This window comes from Scleropages formosus, chromosome 13 (genome assembly GCF_900964775.1).
Source record: "Scleropages formosus chromosome 13, fSclFor1.1, whole genome shotgun sequence".
Lineage (NCBI taxonomy): Eukaryota > Metazoa > Chordata > Actinopteri > Osteoglossiformes > Osteoglossidae > Scleropages > Scleropages formosus.
Genome location: NC_041818.1, coordinates 17,157,179 through 17,182,113, shown reverse-complemented (window position 1 = coordinate 17,182,113; position 24,935 = coordinate 17,157,179). Strand labels below are relative to the sequence as shown.

Below are 24,935 nucleotides of genomic sequence, written 5' to 3'. Positions count from 1 at the left end.
CGTAAGACCAAGACCTCACCGGGCGGAGAACTGGAGCGGAAGATCGTCTCTGCCGGCACTTTAAATGACCTTAAAGGGCGGAGACACAGTCGCGCTATAGGTTTATCGAGCCCAAGGTGGGCGGGGTTTATTGACAGAAAGTCCAATTAGAAATACCTTACGCACTGGGTGTGGGCGGAATCGCGAGCCTTTTGGGTGGGGATACCGCTATGGGGGTGGGGCCATAGCCGGAAGTGTCTCGCGGCTTACTTGGCTGTCATTTAGCCTCGGTGGGTTCTGAGGAGAGAAGGACGACGGCAGAGGAACGCAAAGGGTAAAAAAAAAAAAAAAAAAAAAAAAAAAAAAATTAAAAAAGAAATAAATAAAAAACATATCAGACTCATCGTCTATCGAAAGGAGTCAGGTCCAGCAACTCGATGAAACCGTCCAATACATAGATGAGAAAAATACAGTTTCATTTTTTTGTTTCAATGCGAGGAACGAACCGCCGGCTAACGTTACAAAATTGGCTAACTAGCTAGCTGGTTGAAGCAGTTCACCTACGGTACCGCTGTCAAGGAGCACGACCAGATAACTATATATTTTATTTTCTAGGGCAGAGGCGAGAGCCGTAACTAAGGGACAACGCTTCGCCGGCCAAGAGCTTTCGTTTCATAGCTGCCGGAGTCGTCGTCGTCGTCGTCGTCGTCGTCCTGGGGGAAAGGGCAAACCAGCTGGGTGGGAGAGAGAGAGGAGTCCTTGCTCTCGAGAGAAAATCCCCACGGCTTGCCGAGCCCGCGACGACATGTCTGTAGTTAGCTGATCCTGTTGAGATACGCAACGGAAAAGAGGGCGAAGGACGAAGAGGGACAGAACTTAGGAAGTGGCCCGAAGCCCGAGCGAAGAGACGACGACGCCATCAGCTTTTCCCCCGGTGACGATGGTGAAGTCTGGATAAGGCGGACCGAGAAGGGCACGCGAGTCGGGAGAGGTAAGCCAGTGTCGAGAACATTCCCGTGCACGCACTGCCCTGCCTTTCTCCTCTTCTTGATGTGAATGCTTCATATTTCCCATGGTAAGTGCGTAGCTGGAGGTGGAGCAGGCTGAGACATTGCTAACCAGCCCGTTCCCATAGTGAATGTCAATTGAATGTGTAGCTCAGCGGTTGGTGTTGTTGGTGGAGAAGATGTGGAGAGCTCGCAGTGTGTTGCTGTTGGGCAGGGTGGAGATCTGGTGCCTTTTGGGTGTCTGTGCAAATGAGACCTGTTTTCAGTTTAATTTGGGTCCATTAACTTAAGGACATCAGTGCACTAATCTTAAGTAACAAGCCCGCTAAGCCTCCAGATAATGGAATTGGACACAATTTCAGATATAATAACATACTTTTATTAAATTGACCTTATCACCTTTTGATGTTTGTCACCCTTCTCCTAGGTAATAGAGACCAGAGTAATACACTTTTGAGAGGGAGAATATACTGGAGAACATAAATGGGGGATTACGGGTTTGGAGTCCTAGTACAGAACAACACTAGTAACAAATCGGCTTTCCCTGTACGAATTCACCCGCATCTGCAGCCTGCACATCATCATCAGAATGCGTCTTCAGGCCCCGCTGCCTTTATAAGCAACAGTGCAGCTGCCAATGGCAGTAGTGCTGGGTCGGCTTGGCTTTTCCCCACTACAGCTACCCACAGCAACATACAAGATGAGATTCTGGGTCCAGAAAAATCTAAAGGCCAGCAGCAGCCACAGGAAATACAAGAACCACAAGAAAAACAGCAGCTTTCCCCAGGCCACCAGGAGACCAGTATCATATCTGAGTTGGAGAGCGCAAGACCTGAGGAGAGCAAGGGGGAGAATGGCACTGGGGAGAGCAGTAATGGGAAGGAGAAGCTTCGTATGGAGTCCCCAGTGCTCACAGGGTTTGATTATCAGGAGACATCAAGCCTGGGCACTGCTGCCCAGTCCAGCACCTCGTCCGCCTCCTCTCTGACTGGTTTTAACAACTGGTCAGCTGCCATCCCGCCCAATCCTTCCACAATAATAAATGAAGATGTCAGCTTCTTTAACCCCGCTGCCTCTGCCAGCAATGGTCCTCTGCTGTTCCAGAATTTCTCCCATCATGTCAGTCCAGGCTTTGGAGGCAGTTTTTCCCCACAGATTGGACCCATTTCTCAGCATCCCCCTCCACACCCTCACTTTCAGCACCCTCACAACCAGCACCAACAGCACAGAAGATCTCCTGCAAGCCCCCACCCTCCCCCTTTCCCCCACAGGAATGCTGCTTTCAACCAGTTACCACATTTGTCCAATAATTTGAACAAGCCCCCTTCTCCATGGGGGAGCTACCAAAGTCCATCGCCATCACCTTCATCCACCTCCTGGAGCCCTGGTGGAGGCTATGGTGGCTGGGGAGGAGGGTCCCAGAGCCGGGACTATCGTAGGGGCCTAAATGCCGGAATGGCACCCCTCAACTCCATCTCTCCCCTGAAGAAGTCATTTGCTAACAATCACTTGTCATCACAGAAGTATTCCCGAAACAGCCCTGCCTTCAATCCTAAACCCTGGATGGAGGACAACTTGAGTCGAAGCGACAACATCTTTCCATTTCAGGTGAGGTGAAGCTATTAAAAACAAAAGAGCAACAGATGAGTTGTTTAAACAAAAAAATAAAACATTGGCCAACCTTGTAACTGCTTGGTCAGGCCTGATCTGATTATCACAAGTCCTTCTTGTGGCCTCATTTGATAGATGGATTGCAGTAATAGATCAAAGCAGTGTGCACTGAATGCCAGGGGCCTGGATGAGTAATGTGACCCTGCCACTCCAGTTCTGTAAACTCTTTTTAGCTGATATAAAAAGACAAGGGCAAGTATGTCAAAAGCAGATTAGCTTCTTTGTCTAGAGAACTGATACTGATAGAACAAATAAGAATTTTCTTTTTGCTCATTGATGATATGTAGATGATCATGGTGGAAAATCATCAGTGGAAAAATGGATTCTATGGTCCTGTGATTTAACTTTCAGCAAATATGACACTTTAATTCTTAACATATTTTGCATTCCATTTTGTCAGCAACAGCAAAATGAGCAATTGAGAGGTCATGATGATGCGTTTCCTCTATTGATTAGGGATTGGAGAGGCAGCACAGAGTGAGTTAGATAGGGGAGGAATTTATTAACACTCCTCTGAGAACTGGCCTGATGACCATGAGAAGCCCTGTCCCAGAATCCCATTCTTCTCTTCTGATCCACTGTGTATCATCCACCACCGCCCTGCCTGGTCCTAATTTTAAAGAGCAGGAAAACTGTTTTTCCTTTTTAGTAGCGCCAGCTTTCGGGAGTTATCCCTGCTCTCGCATAATTGGTATTACGCCACGTTAGACAGAGGAATGACAGTGGGATTTGGCACCCAGTTCTCTAATTGTAGGCTTGCCCTACAGGCAGTAGTGGAAAATAATGCCTGAGAAAAACTAGTACAACTAGATCTATTATGAAGTAATATCTTTGTTCCTTTAAAAAAAAAAAAACATATTTTTTTTTTATATACCTTTCATGCTGCTCTCAGTGACTTGGTAAATATTGAGAAAATGTTTTATTTTGTTGATGGGTTGGGTTAGCGCTTGTCTTGACTTAGACTGGTGTAAAAAGATATCAGAAATTGCTTCATAAACAGGGTCTTTGAGGAAATATTGGTTACCCTCTCAGGCCATATAAATAACACAGAAATGTCTGCTTTCATTCCTTTTCCTAGCCCACCAAAGAGTAAATTAATTTTAGGTGACTAAAACTCTGGTTTGTTTTGCTTCGTCTAGTACGTCTCAGAGTTAATATTTACGCTTACGAGCCGTGTCTATTTACTTAGATGTCCTGATTCTGAAGTTCTCTTCCTATTTTGAATAAAATGTAATGAGTTTGAACAACTGACAACACTCTTGGTTGTCACAAGGATGTATATCAACATCCACTGTTCCACTCACCCTGTTTTCAGTTTCATTTGGAGAACAGGCAAAGGATTGTCTTAAGTTGTTTTTCTTCCCTTTCAGCCCAGTCAAAGCCTGGTGCAGAGAAGCTACCCTCTGCAAGTTTAAAAGTGTTTCTTAATGGCCAGTTAAGGAAGAGTCAAAAAGTAAGATCAGTTTCAGCAGCAAAACTCCAAAGAAACTGCACGTATACATTTTTTTTGTCATTTTCCCAGTTGAAGTTATTTGACACTAACAAAATTTGGGTTTATGCCTTTATTTATCATAACTATTTTGTAAAACAGATTGTCAACGTTTTTTGGCCCTCTGCCATGGACACATTGCTCCTCCATTACGGCCTACGTTGTAGTACACAGTCTCTGGTGGAGTACAGTGTCTACAATTAACCAGTGGCATGGAGCGAAAATAAGGATGGAAGTGACAGTAATGGGCATGAAACTGGCACTGTGACCAAAGTGTTTTCACGTTGCCTTTTGACTTTAAAAGAGGGAAAACAAATTATCTACTTGTTAATCAGTCAACTATTCTTAGACTTTGTGTGAAAATTATTTTACAGATGTATTTTTTTTTTCCCTGTGCATTTTAGTGGGTTTCTTGTGTTTTGTGTGTCGAGCAAATCTGCAAAAGTGGCTATCCAAGGGAAATACAGCACTGGACCACGCTCTGTTCGGTGAAAGTTTTGGAGCCTGTGGTTGTTTGTTTGACAATACTGTCATGTCTTTTGATTCCGTGGAGGACATAACTCACATTTTAATTGAAATGTATGTGGCATTTATTTCCAGTCTGATTGGGAAATTCCCATATTCTTCTGGATGACAGAGTAGTCTGTTTTCTCATGTGAGAAGTGATCCTGCATTGTAGAACAGGAACGCAACTACCCTGCTAATCTTTCAGCCTACCAAATAGCCTGCTCAGCTAAACATCAAAAATGTTAGCTATGTGATTATTCTACCTACATGAACATAAATGTCACTTCAGTAGATAAAGATACATGTGATCATATTAAAATTGCCCTCTAAGTTGGCGCACTACAGTTTTGAAGTATCAAATGTCTTTTTTTTTTTTTTCTTTTTTTTCTTTTTTTAAAGATTAACTCTGGTTCAAAAGGTGATATAAACATGAATAAAGCGTTATTCATCTTCAGAGTCATGCAATATGAGTGTTAGGACACTAGCGTTCATCTTGAACGTCAAAACAGTGTTTTTCTTCATCTCATATTCGTGACATACACTGTACGTTCATATCTATTATAAATCTTTCCTAGTCATGGATATGAAATATACATACAAAAGTCATATTTTGGTTTGGGTGTAGGTGTCAGATTTGACCTTTTATGGACTTAATGCTGTTATGTTCGTATGTACAGGAGGCAGTGCATATTTAATTTTAACTGGGAAACTGATGTTAGAATTAATTAAATCACCCCATGGAACTATGTAATTACTTGCACTCTTGTATTAAAATTTGATCTTAAAAATTGCTGTTGCCAGCATGCAAATGTTCTTCGCTTGTGGGTGTTGTGGGTATTTATTATCCTAGCAACAGAATTTAGAACTTATTTGATCTTGTAAAATTTTTTCTTTTAACTTTTTGCTGTTTTTGCATGTGAAGTGTGTATACAAATATTTCTACAGCTGTGAAACTAGGTGCAAGTAATAAATTAAGAACTGGTTCATCTGATAGTACTTTCAAACTTTGTGTGATACTTTGAATAAATAATTGATAATAAAAGACCTACAATTCTTAGTTGTTGAAATATTCTGTGTGTTTTTAAAAAGAGGTACATCTTGTATAACAAAGGGAATGGGTGGCAGTGCTGCCACAGATATTTTACTGAAGGGTTTGATGAAGTGCTGATTCAAGAAGTTAATTACTTCATCACTGTAGTCAGTCTTGGTCTTGTGTGAAAAGACTTGCCGTCCCCTGCCCCTAACTGTGGAAAGGGTGGATTAATGGAATTTAAAGTGATTTTATGTGGAAGGCTTTGAAATGCTTTTTTTTTTGGTCAGTGTTATGCACCCCCCATGTTATTTTTTATTCCTTTAATATGGCTGTCAGTGCATATTTTATAACATACTTTATTCCTTTGCACAGCAAAATAGTTAACAAAACCAATGGTCTTCCTCTGGCCTTTTCTGTTCTTTGTATGTTGTAACATGGTTGTAATAACCTATTTCAATGGGTAAAATGAATCACCATGACCACAGTTAGCACCATGCTTTTTTCTTCAACAGTCTTGAGGTTCTAGTTGACAATTTCCTTCACTAAAACTGGTCTAATTTCTTTTTCTTTGCACTGACTATTGTGAGGTCAGCACCCAAGTGCATCTCAGAATCTGACAAGAAGTTGGGAAACTTTAACTTATGAAAGTAGTGATTGATTGCAGGTACCTTTTGTAAAATTTCTGTTCAGACAGGCATAGCAATGTTAAACAGTCAGCTGACCTTTTTGCTTTTTATGAAAAAGGTCATTTGTCAAGCCAGTTATGAGCAGAACTCTATTGTATGTTGTATGTTTTGAAATATAGTTTAGAAATGTCCCTTGTGCCTGTTCGGCTTTGAGGGAGTCAGCAGGGGTCTGTCTGTTGTCAGAGCTTTCTGTTTGCTGCTGAAATGAAGGAGAGGCTGGCAGGCGTGAAATTGGTGCTACCACTGGTGCTAGTCCAAACATTTGTCTAAGCAACTGGAACTCTGACAAGTAGTACAGTAGTTCCACTATGTCTGAGGCTTTAGTTTCCCTGTATTTCACTTAAGGGACATGTTAAATAGAACCCCACTCATGTCTGTGTGGTTTTGCATCTCTTGGTCAGGTTAAACATGGGTCCATTAAACATGGACAATAATGAATAGCATCTTACCTTGGAAGTATGAGGAAAAACAATGAAATGCAGGTTACTCAAGTATTGTGTGACATACAAAAGACTTGCCTTCCGGCTCATATGGCTTTACTGTTTAGGTCATTAAACCTAGTATAAAAAGTTTAAAAATGGTTAGGAAAGACCTTTAGAGGTGAGAACCTCACTAAAGTGCACCTATTATCGTTCCCTCCTTACAGCTGAGGTCAACTCCAACGTAACCAACATAGTGACCCCAATAGGGTCAACCAGATTAGTTGTCATTTTGGTTTTACTGTGTTATCTGAGGTCCAGATTTATCCCATCAGGATAATTTAGTCTTCCATTAGGTGTCAGAATGTTATGGCATGGAAATTATAGGACTTGTTTTTCCTGGCCCAAAGTGAAATAGTTAATAATTGTTCAAAGATCTTGCAAAAGTCTGCGGTCATCAGGTTTTGCATGCCCTTGTGTTATTTGGGCGTCTGCCTCAACTGCTGTGCATTTGAATTGAATTGAATTCTGTAAAAGCTCTTGTATTAGTAATTTTGCACGTTTTTACTGTATATGAGTAGATTCCAAACAAAATGATTGGTTTAATCCCTTGGGTATCAGCCCTCTTTCCGAATGCTAAGTTGTACATGTCCTGGGGTCATTTTATATTTTTTTATTTGGCAGATGCTTTTCTGTAGAGTAGTGTACAACTGAGGGAAAAATGCGTTCTGTAACAGTCTTTAAATAGACACAGAATTATGAAAGCAGTTTGTCTAATACCATTGTTTTTGCAGGCACATGTTACTTGAGTAGCTGCCTGTAGAGTTTTAGTGGCATTTTGGTTGCACAGGTAATCATACGTCTCTGGTAATACATTATGTACCATTTTTGAGGGCTCTCTTTGTTTTGCCCTTCTTAGATTACCCCATAGATGCAGAATTCTACAAACCAATTCTCTTTCATCAGCAGGAGCGCACCAGGTCCTTCGATGGCTTCAACATGCACTCTTTAGAGAACTCCCTGATAGACATCATGAGAGCAGAACAAGATTCTCTGAAAGGTAATGTTTTCACCCAGTCCTCTCTCTCTCTCTCTCTCTCTCCCTAAAGCTGTTACTTTGTTTAGATGTGCAAATTAAGCCATTTTTAAAGTCAGAGGCTACATTTAAAATAATGGTAGATGTTACAATTGATCTTTGAGTACTAATAATTTTTGCTGAATTTCTTATGTTTATGATACAGCAGTATGGGGAAAATCGATAAATTCTTGAAATCATTGACAGTCTGCTGAAAATATTCATGTGAATCTGAAGCCATTCATGAGCTGGAATGTTAAAAGCTTAATTTACGCTAATATTGTTGAATGAGCTTATTAAATGTGTCCTTAGGTATGTGTACAAGTATGTATGAGGATGTGAAAGCTCAGGCGTAAACCAAATTCTCACTGTAAATAACTGCATTGTTTTGAAAATTTTTGTCTGTACATAATACATTAGAAATGCTAAAAATATTTATCCTTCAGATACTTTGGTTTTCATATTTCCATGGCCAGTCATTCCAACTAAGGGTTGTGCTGCACTCTGCATTCTGTGCAGGTTGCTGTGTGCGTTCCATTGGTTTGCATCACACCATATTTGTTTAGCATTTTATGCTATGTGGCTAGTTCTGCCTAAATGAGTACCATTAATGACAAAACCAGCCACCGAAGAAGGCATCGCACCAGGACTATCAGGCTGCTGAAAGTAAATTGAATTCATCGCATAGCATAACAGAGAATTACTATTATTCATGAGTTAAGAAACAATTCGTAAGGCATTCAGTACTCTGTTGCTTAGTGTGCCGTGCTGCTCATTTTGAGCTACTCATTCCAGATGCAGATTAAGCATAGCATATTAATTATCCTAGCCTTAAGTGAATGAATGATGTACAGCTGCATGAATATTTTGGTCTTTTTCCTCTGTGAATAATACACTTCAGTTTTCTCTCATTTTGTTTTTTGAAGTCTTATTAGTTGAAACTGTTTTATCTGACTTAGACTAAATGCATGCAGCATCTCTTATAGGTTTAATCTGTATAATTTCACTGTTTCAGTACACTTACACTTGCAAACTTGAGCCTTCATTTTGACATTTGAAAAGGAAAAGGTGGCAAAAATTTTGTGGTTTATGAAGGTAATAAATCTTGTCAGCAAGAAATGAGTACAATAATAAAATGAATTACAGGTAATTAGTTTCAGATGCTCCTGCCCTACTTCTAAGCCCCAGGTTTCTTTAATAGTAGTTCTTGTGGGCTTTTTGGAAAATTTTTTTTTTTTTGAGATCAGGTCTTGTGGCTTTTCCGAGGAGCTGCCAAAAACAATCCATTAGAGCCGTAGTAGGGTACACATCCTGCCTGGCCAGGCCTGAGCTGCTTGTACAATGGTTTGACATCCTGCAGCACTCAGTCTGATTACTGCTGTGGCACTGTGGGAGCACTCCTGGGAGAGAGGGGACAAGTTGTTCTCGATCAGCAATACCAGTGGTTGCCCCACCCAGGTCCTGGCAGAACCACGAGGCTTCATGAACATGAGCCTTGTGCCATTGTGTGACAGGGAGCAAAGCAGTTAATCAGTTGCAAGTATGTTTAAGCTCAAAGTTTCAGGTGTGAATCCTATTCCTACCACTGCTCTAGTTCCCTTGATCAAGATATTTACCCTGAATTACTCTTCAAGAAGTACCCAGATGTACTAGTTGGTCAAATATTCATTTCATTCCTGTTAAAGGCACTATGTCTCAAAACAGATAGCTGTAACTTTTTTCCTAGTCTTCCCTTTTTTATACTTGGCATGGTGTTTAGCTAATATACATCTCTGCTGCTTGGCCCTGTCCTCGCTCTCTTATGTTCCTCTCATGTTGCTTTGCTGCTACGTTCAACCTCACAAGGGCCTGTCTCTGCACATGTTCACTTCAGGGCCTCTGCTGTATAAACCTTTCTGGTCCTCTGTCTTCTAAGTTATCCTTTCTACACCTCATCTTGTCTCATGGCCTCTTTCCCAGGAGTTTTTCCCCACTCAACATTTCTGAATTTCAAAAGTAATATGTGAAGTTTTTTTTCTTTTTAAAAAAAAAAAAAAAAAAAAAAAAAAGTTTTATTTGATCCTTTTCACCAGTGCTGATTCTGTTGACCATACTTCTCCATATTATAAAATCTCATTGTATATGTATACCGTTTGATTTAATTGGCTGAAATGTGTATCCCAATTCCTTACGTGTAGATTTTCAGCACTCGGAGTAGTTTTATTTATAACACTGTTCTTTTCTCATACATATATGCATTACTCTTGGGTGCAACACTAGACAGTGAGGCATTAGGAGAAAAGTGGAGACTGCAAAAGTAATTTCTTCGTTGTGTTTTTGGCAGTGTTTGCATTACCTAAAATCCTCTTTCCCACTTCAAACCTCATTAGGCAGTAGGTGATTCTCTTGATTTAAAGCACAACTAAGCACACCTACCTTTTTTCTTTCTGAGTCCGGTATTCCTTGGACCATGTGCATACACGTTCTGTTCCTTTACCGCTTCTCTGCACTCTGCAGCCTTGTTTGACCTGAACACAGTGTTGTAAGCCCTTGGTTAAAACGTGGTGCTCCTAATAAAGTGTGACTGTGATGGATTGGGGGCCACTGGCAGCCAGTCTTTAGGAGGAGGGGGTAGAGGGGCTTTTGAGACCCAAGCTTCTCTTCATAGCAGCCTCATTGTGTTCACTGCTGGAATACTTCCTGTTTTTATTGTTTTGTACCAAACCCGTCTCAGTCAGGGATACTTTATCTGTGAGGTGAGTTTGTTTTCCCAAGCCACATCTCAATGCAGATTTAAAGGATGTCCACTTTAAGGGAAAACATTTTTTCTTGAGTTTTTGAAGACTAATTTTACACATCTTTGTAAACATTCTCCAGAAACTCAGTGTTGGTGTTTCTTCCCTACAGGTCGCTTGGGATTCTCTCACCCCGGAGGAGACAGTCCTTTGCCCATAAATGGTAAATAAATGTGCTTTTACTTGGCTGTGCTGGTTGACCATATACTGACTTATGAACGGAACCTGCACATGCTGGGTTGTTCAGCCAGCTGTGTTCTTTTTTCTTTTGTGTACAGTGTTTTCTTTCGGGGGGGATGTTAAAGCAGAGGTGAGAATTTGGTTAACAAAGTCGCCTCTGCTGTACAACAGTCCTGTCACTACTCATGGATCATCTGTTTTATTTTACATGCAGCAAGGAACTTTGGGAGACGACGAGGTAAAAGTTACCACATTTTCAGGGATAGGGTTAGACAGTTTCATAGACACATTGTCACTATTTGTGGGACATATATGAATTTGTCCATTGTTAATTCATGTTTTTTCATTGTAGCTAAGTTATGTATGTCTCAGTGCAGAAGCGCCACTGTTGAGTTTGTAGGTGTGTCTGATGTGTTTGCACAAGTCTGTATGTGTATATGCATTGGTCTATGTGTTTGCGTCAGTGAATTTTCAGTTTGCCTGGAATTCTTGGCCAGTTATTACAGACATTCACAAAGCTATGCCAAGCTATTCGGGCTGAGGCGTAATGAAATTACAGAGAAGACTGCAAACTAAGTCTGTCTTGTAAACACCTATAAACATCTTTTATTGTACAATTCATTTCATGTTTGTCCTAAAAGGACAATAGGGAGTAGCAGCATAACAATATGAAATTCTCAGCCGTGTAATAGGTGAATGTGTTATAGTACTTGTGGTTTACCCCAGAGTATCTCGGTGACTGAAAGAATGCTACTCTCATGTCAGTGGTACACCTTGTCACCTGGAACTTTGAAACCTCCTCCCCTTTGTGTGTGCCTTTCAAAGAAATAAACTAATGATGCAAAAAGGATTACATAAACATTACTGAGAAAAGTAATTGTGAGATTTGGTAACTTATGGAGTGAGTTATGGACTGAGTAATTAGGATTAGGAACATGTTGTGACTAATCAGATGGTCTGCTCCGCACCTCCAGGTCACTCTTCCCTGTTCCCGATGGAGGACGGCTTTGCTGATGATGAGCGGCCCGAGCAAAGCCTAACTGGGCTGGGTTCACCTCACTGTTTCCCCCATCAGAACGGGGAGCGCATTGAGCGTTATTCCCGCAAGGTCTTCGTAGGGGGTCTTCCTCCTGACATAGATGAAGGTATGACCACAGTCAACTTTTAATGATTTATGTTTTTAAATATGATAGATGTTTGCAGTTAAATCCTTGCAGAAATATGGAAATTGGTATGACTGCCCAAGTCATGTTCTCTCTGACCTCAGTCAGGAATATGTACGTGACATTTTGTTGTAGATGAGATAACTGCGAGTTTCCGCCGTTTTGGTCATCTTTTTGTCGACTGGCCTCACAAAGCAGAGAGCAAGTCTTACTTCCCCCCAAAAGGTGAGTTCTTTTGATGTCGTGCTCAACTTGTCTTTTGAACACAAACTTGTTAATAAAGCAAAACAACATAGTAAAAAGGCAACTAGTATCTGTAGTAGTATGGTAAATTGCAGGAATGTGTAAATTAAAGTGGAAGACAGTGACAGCTGCTACCTGTGGCTTAATAGGATTTTTTCTTTTGTTTCCCAGGTTATGCATTCCTCCTCTTCCAAGACGAAAGCTCAGTGCAGGCTCTAATTGACGCTTGCATGGAAGAGGATGGCAAGCTCTACCTGTGTGTCTCTAGCCCCACCATCAAAGACAAACCAGTATGTGTCTCCAGCATTAAGTAAGATGCTTCGGCTATCGTGCATTCACGTTAAACAGAGCAAAAACTGTTGAATTCTCCTTGTCTTCCATTGAAACTCTCACCACTAGATCATCATCAGTGAGGCAATGAGTAGGGTAGTGGGTAACAGTACTGACGATAACTTTGAGTATGCCCCTACCCCATCCTAAGAGGTTCCCTATTCTAGTAAAATATTTACTAAGTAATCAGATAACATCTGTCGAATGATCGCATGATATTCTGATCTCCTGAGTTGTTCATGTTCTTTTGTATGTCCACAGGTCCAGATCCGACCTTGGAATCTCAATGACAGTGACTTTGTAATGGATGGCTCTCAGCCTCTTGACCCAAGGAAGACTATTTTCGTGGGGGGAGTTCCACGTCCTCTGCGTGCAGGTAAAATGGTAGCTTCTGTTGGCAGCTGTGAGGAAACTGCAGTCTTTTTGTTTCTGCTCATACGGGAGGTGAGGTTTGGACAGGAGGGGCTGCCTCCACTACTATCATAATGGGGTTGTACATAAGACTGCTGTACAAATTAGTGTTGGGTTTCACAGAGACAGCCATCTACACTCTCTAGCACTGGACTGTCTGGTCTTCCGATTATGTCAGGCCAAAGTATTGTGCCATATGCTCTGTTCAACACTGGGTCATTCTGTTAAAACCCTTACAGGCCTACATCTTGTGGTTTTAGTTCAGGGATGTTTGCATCTTGTAGTTTTCCCATAACCAAGCTGCTACTTAATTGGTTGTCTCCTCTTGATGGGAAATGATGTTATTGAGAAACTATTAATTGGATCCGGGTGTGAATGGTGTCCTGTCAGTTTTTTGTAATGAGACATTTATTTAATTGCTTTTGTTATTATTTATCAAAAACAGCTTGATTTTCATAAATTTGTACAGACATGTTTTACTGGGGCAATTTAACTCTCTCAAAGGTACAGCAGCAGGGTTTCTTCATGGGCTCATATTAGCAACCCTTCTGGTTATGTGTCCAAGTCTTTAACCACTATACTACCTGCTGTTCCAATGTGTCATTTCACAGAACTGCCTTTTGGTACTAGTTTTGATTTTGTGTGTCTCTGTGTCTGTCTATGTATTTGTCCTCTCCCCAGTGGAGCTGGCGATGATCATGGACAGGCTGTATGGAGGAGTGTGCTATGCAGGTATTGACACGGACCCAGAGCTGAAGTACCCAAAGGGCGCAGGGCGGGTTGCCTTCTCTAATCAGCAGAGTTACATTGCTGCTATCAGCGCTCGCTTTGTACAACTGCAGCATGGAGAGATCGATAAACGGGTGAGTGAACAGGGACCTGCCTTCCAGCGTTTGCACTTTCACTTTTTCTTTCATGTACAGATACACAAATAATGCACTGATAATGTGTTGGGCACATTTTTTTTTTTAAACCCCTCAGTTTGGTTTCTCAGTGTTGCTGTGAAACCAGGATCTGTCTGCGCTTATTCTGCCATGTGTGATTCCATTTCCCAGCTGAGTTTATTCATACAGAACACCTGAGGTGACAATTTTTTTCATGCAACATTTTGTAAGAAGTAAAAAGTATGATTGTGATACTAACTTAATATACTGTGTATGGTATTACTGTTAATGTAAATTATTGAATTAGTTTGGTACTTTTCTTGGATTTAAAATCCCATTGGTGTAAGATGAGGAAGCAGTAAATTCTCAAACTCTCTAATGAAATGAAGTTTATGTATAGGTACTGGCAGTCTATGTTAAAAGGAAACCTGAAATGATCTGCCAGGTAGAAAAATTTCAGTGTTCTGTAAGTTTTTGTAAAGTTTCAATTTTTATTAAAATTGAAGTTTAATCTTTGCTAGAAATTGTGCCACGAATCTTGTATTTAGAGAGCATTTTATTTTCTAAAATGACTGAAATAAGTGAGAAGGAAGTAAAATTATTAGAAGCCGGGGCTATATTTCTGTTAATTATTTCATAGGCTAAGTGTTCCATCAAGCAGACAGTATCTCTGTATACATTGTCAGTTGAGTTTGAAAAATAACATTGCTATTTAAAAAAAAAAAAAAAAAAAAAAAATACACAATTTCCCGAGAAGGAAGAGAAACGGATATGGTGACGTTTCACCATAAGTTCAGTACTAGATCAAAATGGATTCTGTACACTGATCCTTGGCAACACACAGACAGATGGTCCTTGTAAGCAGCATTTTACATCCAGTTACCATGGTGTTACTGAGGCAAACAAAGGTTTTGTTTCCCCAAGTAGATGACTACCTGTTTAGTACTGCACACTTTTAATTGTCCTCCAAAAATTTTCTTCCTTACAGTCTTTAAATTGTTGGGAGTTTTTCCATAAGTTATGCTGTGCTTTGGCAGTTGTGTGTCTATCTAAAGCTCTTTGCTTATTTTCAAGTGCAATTTTATTTGCCCCATGTTATAATTTGCTTTGGGCAAAACCATTTGCTAAATGAATAACTATAAACATAAAAGAAGCCTCTATTCACTTCTTTCGGACTCACTTCTGCCTTGGTCTATCCCATTTCTTTTCACTTGAAAGATTCCAACCCTCATAGATTAAACTGATTAGTACCTTTAAGCTGGGTACAACAATATTATTTATGATGATATTTTGTCATAATATAGATTAAATTTTTTCATTTATATTTACTATAAATTTATTATAAATATATTTATTGTGGAAGGTACTTATTTGGGCATGGGTAATATTTTTGGTTTCTGAAAGAAACTAACTCATAGGAATTAAAAAAAAAAAATATATATTAATTTAGTTGTTGTCTTGCTCTGTCACCTGTAGCTTTGTTCGATCCAAGCTTGGATATTATGCTATTTCTCCTAGTTATGTCAGTCTTGTAGCAGCTAGTTTTGACATGTTCCTTTGAGTGTTTGTACTGAGATTGCACCCTCAAAAATATACCATTAAAAATCCAACACAGTAGTCAAGAGTCAGCCTAGATTAGTCTCTTCTACTGACCAGTTGGAAATTCCAGTCTGACCAGTCACTCCTTCCTTCTCTTTTTACTACACAGGTGGAAGTGAAGCCATATGTCTTGGATGACCAGCTGTGTGATGAGTGTCAGGGGACGCGGTGCGGGGGCAAATTTGCCCCCTTCTTCTGTGCCAATGTCACCTGTCTCCAGTATTACTGTGAATACTGCTGGGCGGCCATCCACTCGCGTGCCGGCCGGGAGTTCCACAAGCCACTGGTAAAGGAGGGCGGCGACCGGCCCCGGCACATCTCTTTCCGGTGGAATTGAGAGAAGGCATGGAGATGGGGAAGGGGCGGGCTGCGTAGTTGCAAAATGTCATATAAATGCACTTTTCTGTTGCTGGTTCCTTTTTAGTCTTTGAATAGTTTAGTTTTTAATTTAATCACAAAATACTTATTTTAAAACTGGAATTCTTTAGGGAGGCAAAAAATATTCAGGAGCAATCCCATTCCCTGTCTTTAATTCCATTTTGGTTTGTACATCGATGCATTCTTGACTGCATCCAGTAGAAATTGACTTGTCGTGTCTTCTAATGTGACTGCAATTTCCCCCAACTCCAGTTGACTGAAATTCTAGCATTAATTCTTGATCTTTTAATTCATGATTAATCGGAATGCATCTTGTCCTAGATTTAAAGGGTGTCCTGCTAAAAGAAGGGTGCACTTATTTCTCTACTTGAGGATTCAGATTTGGTGCAACTATCCTAGTTGTGAACTAAAGCTTGGTAACAACTGGCATACAGATATTGCAGAAGGTACAGACAGGTGGCCCATTCCAGCATGCTAGGTCATCCTCCTGAAAACCATTGTTCAAATTTGATCCCATTAGAGCTGTTAGCATTACAGCCCCTATTTTTGACACGCAGAACCTAATACCTCAAGCTTTGCTGCTAATGTAATCAGTGAAATGTATAAAACAAGCTGCCCCTCACCTTATCTCACACACACACACACACACACACACACACACACACACACACACACAAAAGCTCCCTCCCTTTACCTGAAGGTCACAATCAAAGGGAAATGGCAAAAGGTACATTTGAAGTGTTTTATTTCAAGGTATGTTTTGAATTTTGTCTGGATTCAGATATGCGGTATATGTTGTCCGAAACACACTGGCCACTGGCGTCTGTCTGTAGTCCCCTTCCAAAATAATGGCAGCACTCCTCTGAGCGCCAGGAATCTTCTGGGCCTTCAAGTGTTCAACACACCATGAACAACACTAAAAAAAAAAAAATAGGACGTCGACAATGTGCTTGTATGTTGGAATAAAATGCGATAATCTGACTGCTCCTCTGTCATGAGTGCAAACTTAGCTGTTACCTGCTTTTTCAATAACAGCGTGTGGCACGTTATGAGTCTTTCTGACCTTTGCGTGCTCAGGCCAGTGCCCTTAGATTCTCGTGGCCGCTTTGCAAGTTCCTCACTCAGACTGCAATAAAGAGGTAATACCTGGACACTTTAGAGAACTCCAACCAAAGATGGTTGTACAACATTGAAGGACAGAGCATTCCCCCATTTCCCAAGTCTTTTATTTTTCTACTTAGTTCTTGGCTGGCTCTCTTACTAGGGTGAGACGGGCAAACCAAAGATTGACTTCAAAGTGATCTATAGCAGTCGTAATCCTAAGAGACACTGGTGAGATGGCTTCATTTACAGATTGAGGGGTCTCATTGTTCCCGACGTTCCAAAGGTCAAAATCTTGGAGAACCTATTGGCATTCTAATGAGCAGGTTTTTTGGGAAGGGGGAATAATTGAGCTAACATTGGTGATTACAGTAATATCTACATATGCTTACATATTACTTGTCAGGGATTTAGTGCTAAAATATAACTAAATATACTAGTGACAACTTATCCTCACATTGGCTTGATGGTGTTCTATTGCACCGTTTCTACCAGACTTATGTTTGTGGAGTGGTGTGATGGTTGAACATTTAGTAGTTTAACACTTTTTGAAGACTCTGCTGTTAATGAGAATTCTTTTATACATGGCCTGCTGATTTTTGGTACAGTGTTTTTTAGCAAATTATTTTGTCATGCACATATATACATTTATTATGCACTACTTTTCTAATCTTTTTTTCCCCAGCAGTCATTATAGGCATGTTTTTCACAAATGGGAACTCCTTTTTGCAATACCTCAATTTTTCACATTGTGAAAAGTAGCTTTTGTACTTTTGTTACTGAGAGATCTGCATATATGGTAAACTTCATTTAAATGAAAAGAATGATTTTAATATATATAAATATATAAATATATTATTTTAAATTCTGCTTTTTATACATTTCAGTGCTGAGAAATCTTTTAAAACACTTATGTGTGCACTGGTGTTGTAGTGACTTCAATTCTGCAGAGGAAAGATTGAAAGTGTATTGCTAAAGGTCTTATAAACTAGGTGTTTCTTTTAAAGCAGAAAATGTATCAGATCTTACAGCATGACAAGAATAAGTTGTCGTTAAACTAATATTAATATTTCTAAAAAATAAGCTCAGCACCTTGCTATTCTAGACAGAAAAAAAGTAATGCCTCCCTCGGCTTGGGTAGCTGGAATATGATAACATGAATAATACTAATTTGGGTAATGTTAGGCTGTATCTTGTATCACAAGAATGGATGTTAGGTGTTTAAATATTTTAACATTTAAGATATATATTCTTGGACTGCTAACTAGGTCCTGTTGTAATTCTTAGCATGCATGTCATAAAATGAGATGAACTACAGGAAATAGCTTTTGAAAACTAATTGTTGTGATTGTGCTACAGATGTGTTTGGAAACTTTGATTTGTTAAGAAGTCCCACACCTCCTGTTGCCTCCCCTTGTGTTAATCTCGCTGCCTTCCCCATACACAGGCCTCTGCAGGATGCACACATGTAATTCTGAATCAATTTTGCAGTGCAGGACTTAAGCATCAGTTGGAAAGACTTGATCGCTTGTACCCCTTTGTGTTGAGACACTGTAGGGGAACATTAAGACTTGAATGTGGTAAATGTTGCAAGTTAACTTCAAGTTGTTATGTGCAATACTTTTTTTTTTTTTTTTTTTTTTTTTAAATTTCAGATACAGAAATCTTTGCAATGTAATTCCTTAATGCCATTTTTAATTGCAGACATTTAAAGAAGATGTTAATGTTTTTCACGGTCATTTTCTACTGTTATTGTAATCCTTTTCATGCTGGTGTTTGTTAAAAAAAAGGAGAAAAAGAAAAGAAAAAGAAATCAAACTATTTGTACTAATATAAATAATCAAAATTATTTTTAAAACATTGAAAGTTTTGTGCTCATTTGCTTATTTTGTTACTTTATTTCAAGCTACTGTGATTGATAGCATTGTAATTAAGTCAATGTATTTAGCAGTTTACTGGTATATTTTTTGATTGGAATGTATGATTAATTTTTATAATTTGATCAGATTTTTGTTATATTTTTGAGGTGAGGCTTTTAATATGTTATAGTGTTTAGTTTTTACTAATTGCTATATTGTGCTCCACAATATATGGTTCACATTTTCAGAAGGAAAAAAATAAATGTCTGTTAATGTTACCTAATGGTAAATTTCAATAGTTTTTAACTGTGTATGGGAAGGTTGTTGTATTTATTAATAGAATCTTTTTTTACTTAAGATATCACCTTAATTTTTACTGTCATTTCACATTTATAAGTTCCTATTTTTGTATTTTTCTTTCTAATTAAGTTATGTAATACAAATGTTCATATTTCTAGTTGGTCTGTAGAAGTGCTAGTGACACAAAAAGAAATCTAATGTTATTTAATTGTTTGCAGCCAACTATTTATAACAGTATGCATAATTTTTAAATATTTGTAATGTGAAATGTTGAATGAATAAACTTAACTGTGAGAAGCTATTGCAAAAGATTATTTTTCTAAGTGGATCTACTGTGCAATGCCTCTACTTTGTATTCAGTTAAAATAGATTTTTTAATTATAGATTTCCTTTATACACCCAGAGGTTGTGCTTGGTATCTGCTGCATGCCAGAAATCATAATTAGGGAACGCTTTGACATCAGCACTGCATTTGGATTTTCTTTTGTACCAAAGACATTGTGTAACAAAAATGGCTCATGGCAGTTGCAAAAACAAACAAACATGTCTGGTATTTAGCCAAAAATCAAGTATTTTTAGTTCAGCTCAGTTTGTATGACTACATAAAGACATACATAATATGACAAATGTGAGTATGCATGAGTTCATTCTAGCTCCTCAAAAAAGCAAATACAGCCTAGATGTGCAACACAGAAGCTCTTGTTTCCTAATTTGGTTACAGCTCATCCCCTTCATTTCCAATGGAGGGAAAAAGGGGAGGCAAAAGCATTATGCCACATCCAAAATTGGAGGCAGTGTTCACCCAGTTCATACAACTAGCACCTGGACCAGCTACCACCATCTAGTGGCACTTCTAGTAACATTGACTGACTGGACACAATCATTAATTTAACCTTTTTATTTAGTATTGTATTTATTCCAAGCTAATGTTTTAATGGTCCCAATAGAACACTACAACTACAACTATTTGTGTCTTGCAAAACTTTTTAGAACATTTTTATAAACAATTCAACATCTTGCACTGCTGTAATCACTCCAATATATTTTGCTTTAATACTTGAAGACATGATCATCTTTCATACCTGCTCTTCTGCCACAAAAAAAAAATTTTATGCATAGGGGCTACACATTTATTCATTTAGCTGATGCTTTGTCCAAAGTGACTTACAATGTTAAGGGTACAACTATTTACCCATTTATGCAGCTTGGCACAAATTTTACTTGAGCAATTTAAGGTAAGCATGTTGCTCAAGGGTACTACAGCTGCAGATGAGGCTCAAACCTGCAAACTTTGGGTCCAAAGGCAGCACCTCTAACTACTATGCCACCACTTGTCTTAGGGCTATACAGAAGCCAACTTTGTTGACTCAATGGATCACTGTATACACACTTAAGAAGCACTGAAAGAAGTCTGGTGCTCCTGATTTGTGAAAGCAGGATTGTGCTCACTGCAGTGGCCAAACTGTTCTGATACAGGAAAATGAACACACAGTAATGGCCCCCAACAGCCATACTGTAGATGAAAAGCTCTGATGACATCATCCATTTCTCTGTCTGCACAAACAAAGGTTCTGCTGAGAGAATCCAGTCCAGTGTGGATGCTTGCCCTCAGGGGCCAGGAAACAGACTGGAGAGAAATGCCACCATCAGTGGACACAACTCATGTTAGCAGATGAAATTCATGACAATGCCTTTCTTTTCAAAGTATGCTAGTTCAATAACTCAGCATAAAACTGGACTGGACATTCCATGCAGGATGGAGATGATGGGAACAATGCATTTTACTTCAGAAATTAGCAAGGCATTAAATTTAATTTCACAACAATATTTGGAGATGGCTTTAGTACTGATGAACTTCATTTGATGTTTTTAGATCAAATTACAATAGGTAAAGCTTAGAGGGTCTCTGTTCTGACTCTGTTGTGGTGGAACGACCTCCCCCCTCACTCCTCAGAACTGCTGAATCTCTGTCCACATTTGAAGAGTCTGAAAACTTACCTCTTCCAGACTCACTTCGTTCATGATCTTTTAAGTTCATGTAAGGTGTAAATGTTCACGCATCATAACATGATCACGCCCAGATAAGTCTTTACGCAGCTACTCCTCTAACGTACGTAAATGTTTGTGTATCTCCAAAAAAAAAAAAAAAGAAAAAAAAGAAAAAAAACATTTAGTAGGAGGTGATAAGGAATCGTTGATATTCTGAGTTTTATGCAGCTACTTGTGTGATGAACATCGGTGCATATGATGGAAAAAGAAACCAACTAACTGTACTTAAGAATCACACGTCTGCAACTATGTCTCTTTTTCTCCATAAGTAATGCACTCATTGTATTTTCTGTGAGATGTATGTCACTTTAGAGAAAAGCATCTGCTAAATGAATAAATGTAAATTTAAACTGAATGGGGAGTTCTCTTGGCAGATGAATAAAACATATGTAAACCAAGATTTATAACAGTGCTAATTTGTACTGAAAACGAAAGAAGACAAAAGAGTAGGTGATAATTCTGACAAATTGTCTAATAAAAAATACCAGACTTAAAAATCCTTGTTGCCAAAATAACTCTGTAAAGAATGCGCCCTCTCGTGGCAACATTACAAAGTTTACTCAGCCATAAAACGGAAATAAAACCTACTTTCCAAAACATGCATACATACATATGTATGTAGCTCTATTAATGTCCATTATAGCTTGCATTATATTGCCCCATTCACTGATGACAAACATACACGAAGAACGCAAAATTTAAATCAAATTGCCCAAAAAACTGGAGGCAAAGTAGTTAATAAAAGCAAGTGACTAATAATGGCTCATGAAGTAAAGCGAAATGGGAAAAGGCCCAGCAGTAATCAAAAGAGAGAGAGAGACTAAAGCTGGCTGCAAGGGCAGAACACTATGAGGACGACAGCCTAGGGACATGCAACTTGTGAGCGAAGGACATCTCTTTTGTGCAGCTGCATGTAGAGGAACTTTAGTGATTTCTTGCTGCTGTTATTGAATGAGTGTGGTGGGCTGAATACTGCTGTCTACAGGTGGAAAGGTCCAACCTTCCAAGGCAAGGGTGCTCAGCTGTTGCCACAGACATCAAATCAAATTGCATTCCATCACTTAACTAAAGTAACTCAGCACCTCAGGTACAGCTAATGCTGCTCACAAATAAAAACTCACAAAGAGACAGACACATCTGAGGAATACAAACCACTGCAAATAAGCAGAACCTGGAATTGACACCTCTGTCACCCAATCTCAACCAAACCTGTATATTCTGAGATTCAGAACACGGTATTTATAGCAAGAGTTCCATTTGAAAACATGGAGCGTCAAGTACAACCCCGAAGGACTTATTCTACTCTTTTTCCCATGTGTTGATTGCTTTACATTTGACACCGTGCACACAACACTTCAACAACAGGTAGAGGTACAGCGCTGTGAAAAAACAGTCTCCCTCTTGTCTGTTTTTTTTTTTTTTTTTTGTTTTTCTTATTTTTGACATCAGTTCTGATGTCAACAGACCTTTTTGTCTGACCAAACAAGATCTCTGTGGAGCTTTATAGAGAAAAAAATGACAGCAATATTGTTTTTATGTAATTTTCTTGTGCAGAAGATAATGAAGAGTGCAATAATAGGTGTTATAAGAAAAATAACTGCGCCTTAACGGTCAAAAGCAAACTCACTCACCTGCTCGCTTGCCTTAACCACTTGTCCAAGCGAGAAACGGTGTTCCAGAAGCTCATGGCACCAGGACAAGCAAGACACCCCCCAGATAGAATACCTGCCTATTGCAGCAATAACTGATTGATTGGCTGATGACATTACATAGTATCCACTGGAAATCGCTTTGGAGAAAAGCATCTGCTATATAAATGAATGTAAACTGATTGTAGCACATTGAGCTGCAATGACTGCAAGTGAACGATACCCGTAGCAAGCACTTTACCATGGTGTCATGTCACTGTGGAGGCATTTCAGTTCACACAAATTTAGTGTTAAATAAAACTGTAGCAAAAACAGAAAACTGAAGAGAGGACAAACACCATTTTCACAGCACTATCTTGCCCAGGAGGGGCAAGAAGCCTGTTGGCATGAGCTTTAAGGGTTTGTTCTGTTCCATTTCTCCAACCTTAGGAGTTTTATTTCCTCTCCTTCATAGCCTCCCCACGCTGTTTGTGGTTTGGTTTCCACCTGTGATTTCTTATTAAGCCAATATTCATTACCAGTAGTATCCTTGTACTTTTTGAACCTGATCATACAGTAAAGGCCCTGAGACAACATCATAGGAGTACAAAGCTGAAGTGGATTCATACTGTGAGCTACACAACAAATTATACACATACATAAACTTTAATTATCCAAAAATCTGAAAAAACGCAGGACACCAAAAAGCCGTATTATATATAATACGGCTTTTTGGTGTCCTGCGTTTTTTAATATATTATATTGAATATATTATATATATTCAAATGTAGCGCCAAGGTTTTGTTCAAGACACAGGAACAATATATAGTGAAAATTCCACTGACGTCCAAATGTCCATTGATTACATTCATATTAGACGCACATTTATGCTGTTGCATTTATATGAAAAGATTTGAAATAATAGTAATTAATAATTTGAAATAATGTACAGCTGCTACCCTTTGACCTTCTATCATGCGCTCGAGCCGCGATTAACGAGCGTCCCACCCGGCCGGCGTCCTCAAGAACCTGACTGGTTCGCAGTTTCAAACCGTTTGTGCCTTTTCTTCTACATAACTGTGAGGCTAAAGCGATTATTTCGCCAGCATAAATAACGAACAAAATGGTAAAGGTAAAAGTTCAGACCGTTTCTACGCGTAACTTTGGGATTCAGTTTCTTTCGCGGTCGGGTGTAAAATGCAAGAAAACAGGACATGATGATCATCGTGATGATGGACAGACGAGTGAATTTCTTGGTTTAACGCACAAAGAAAACTTGTGCGAGACCCTAGAATTAAACGCTGTGACAAAGAAAAGTTCTGAATCCATACCAGTACTGACAAAAGAGAAAACAGACCCCATTGACACAAGTAAAAATAAGATAATTTCCCCGAACCTATTCGAAAAAGCCTCAGCAGAAAATCAAGAACAGGACTTCCTGGCGCCATTGCCCCCTGGTGACGTCACCGGAAATAGTAAGGCAGCCATTACTGTACGGGAAAGATTTATAGCTCACTGCAGCGAGCACAGTGTCTGTCTACCACTAACCTCGCTGCGTTTTCAAAGTGTAGAAATTACTCTGACAGTAAACAATGAAAAAGATTGCATTAAAAATTAAGTGTCTTTGGCACACATTTGTGTTGACATTACAAGCCCAGGCTATACTCCAGCCTCTTCATGGTTTGCTACCTAAATGCACATTGATTGAAATGGCACCGTGATGATGGGACACTGGTACTTAGTGATAAATTACCATGATTATCTCAGTTAGTAAGCATGATAACTCACTACAGGGCATGTCATACAGCACATTACTTTCTTTCCAGAAGAACTCTTTCTGTGTTATATTTGTGTATTCGTTGCTAGGCCGCAGTGTAAGCTGATTAAATCTTTTTCAAACTTTATGAATAAACATGATGATGAATATAGTGGAACTGAATGATTAAATTCTTACCATATTAAAATGGAACAAGAATAGAAATGTCAGCAAAGCTTATTATTTCTACATTATATTATCGAGGGAGATCAAATGTATCGTGTAGGGCTGTTGTCTTGCACTCTGCAAGTTGAAGGTTTTACTCACCCTCCTGCTGTAGTGCGCTTGATCGAGGTGCACACCCTGAATTGATAGCCAGAATATCTGATAATCTAACATAGTACATTTCACATT

At 39.3% G+C, this 24,935-nt stretch overlaps 1 protein-coding gene across 5 annotated transcripts; it reads left to right on the top strand.

Moving 5' to 3' along the window:
* Positions 1-232: 232 nt before the first annotated feature.
* On the top strand, positions 233-16,759 carry cpeb4a (cytoplasmic polyadenylation element binding protein 4a). Of its 5 annotated transcripts, none has more exons than XM_029257540.1 (12): positions 233-313; positions 595-970; positions 1,414-2,594; positions 7,761-7,851; positions 10,753-10,803; positions 11,035-11,058; positions 11,795-11,965; positions 12,119-12,208; positions 12,398-12,516; positions 12,818-12,932; positions 13,649-13,830; positions 15,560-16,759. In XM_029257540.1, the coding sequence occupies exons 3-12, from the start codon at positions 1,470-1,472 to the stop codon at positions 15,785-15,787; spliced, it is 2,196 nt and encodes a 731-aa protein (XP_029113373.1). In that variant the 5' UTR covers positions 233-313; positions 595-970; positions 1,414-1,469; the 3' UTR covers positions 15,788-16,759. The 5 variants fall into 5 exon arrangements, with proteins under 5 accessions (XP_029113373.1, XP_018611983.1, XP_029113375.1 ...); XM_018756467.2 differs by having other exon boundaries at positions 7,758-7,851; XM_029257542.1 differs by lacking the exon at positions 11,035-11,058.
* The last annotated feature ends 8,176 nt before the right edge of the window (positions 16,760-24,935 follow it).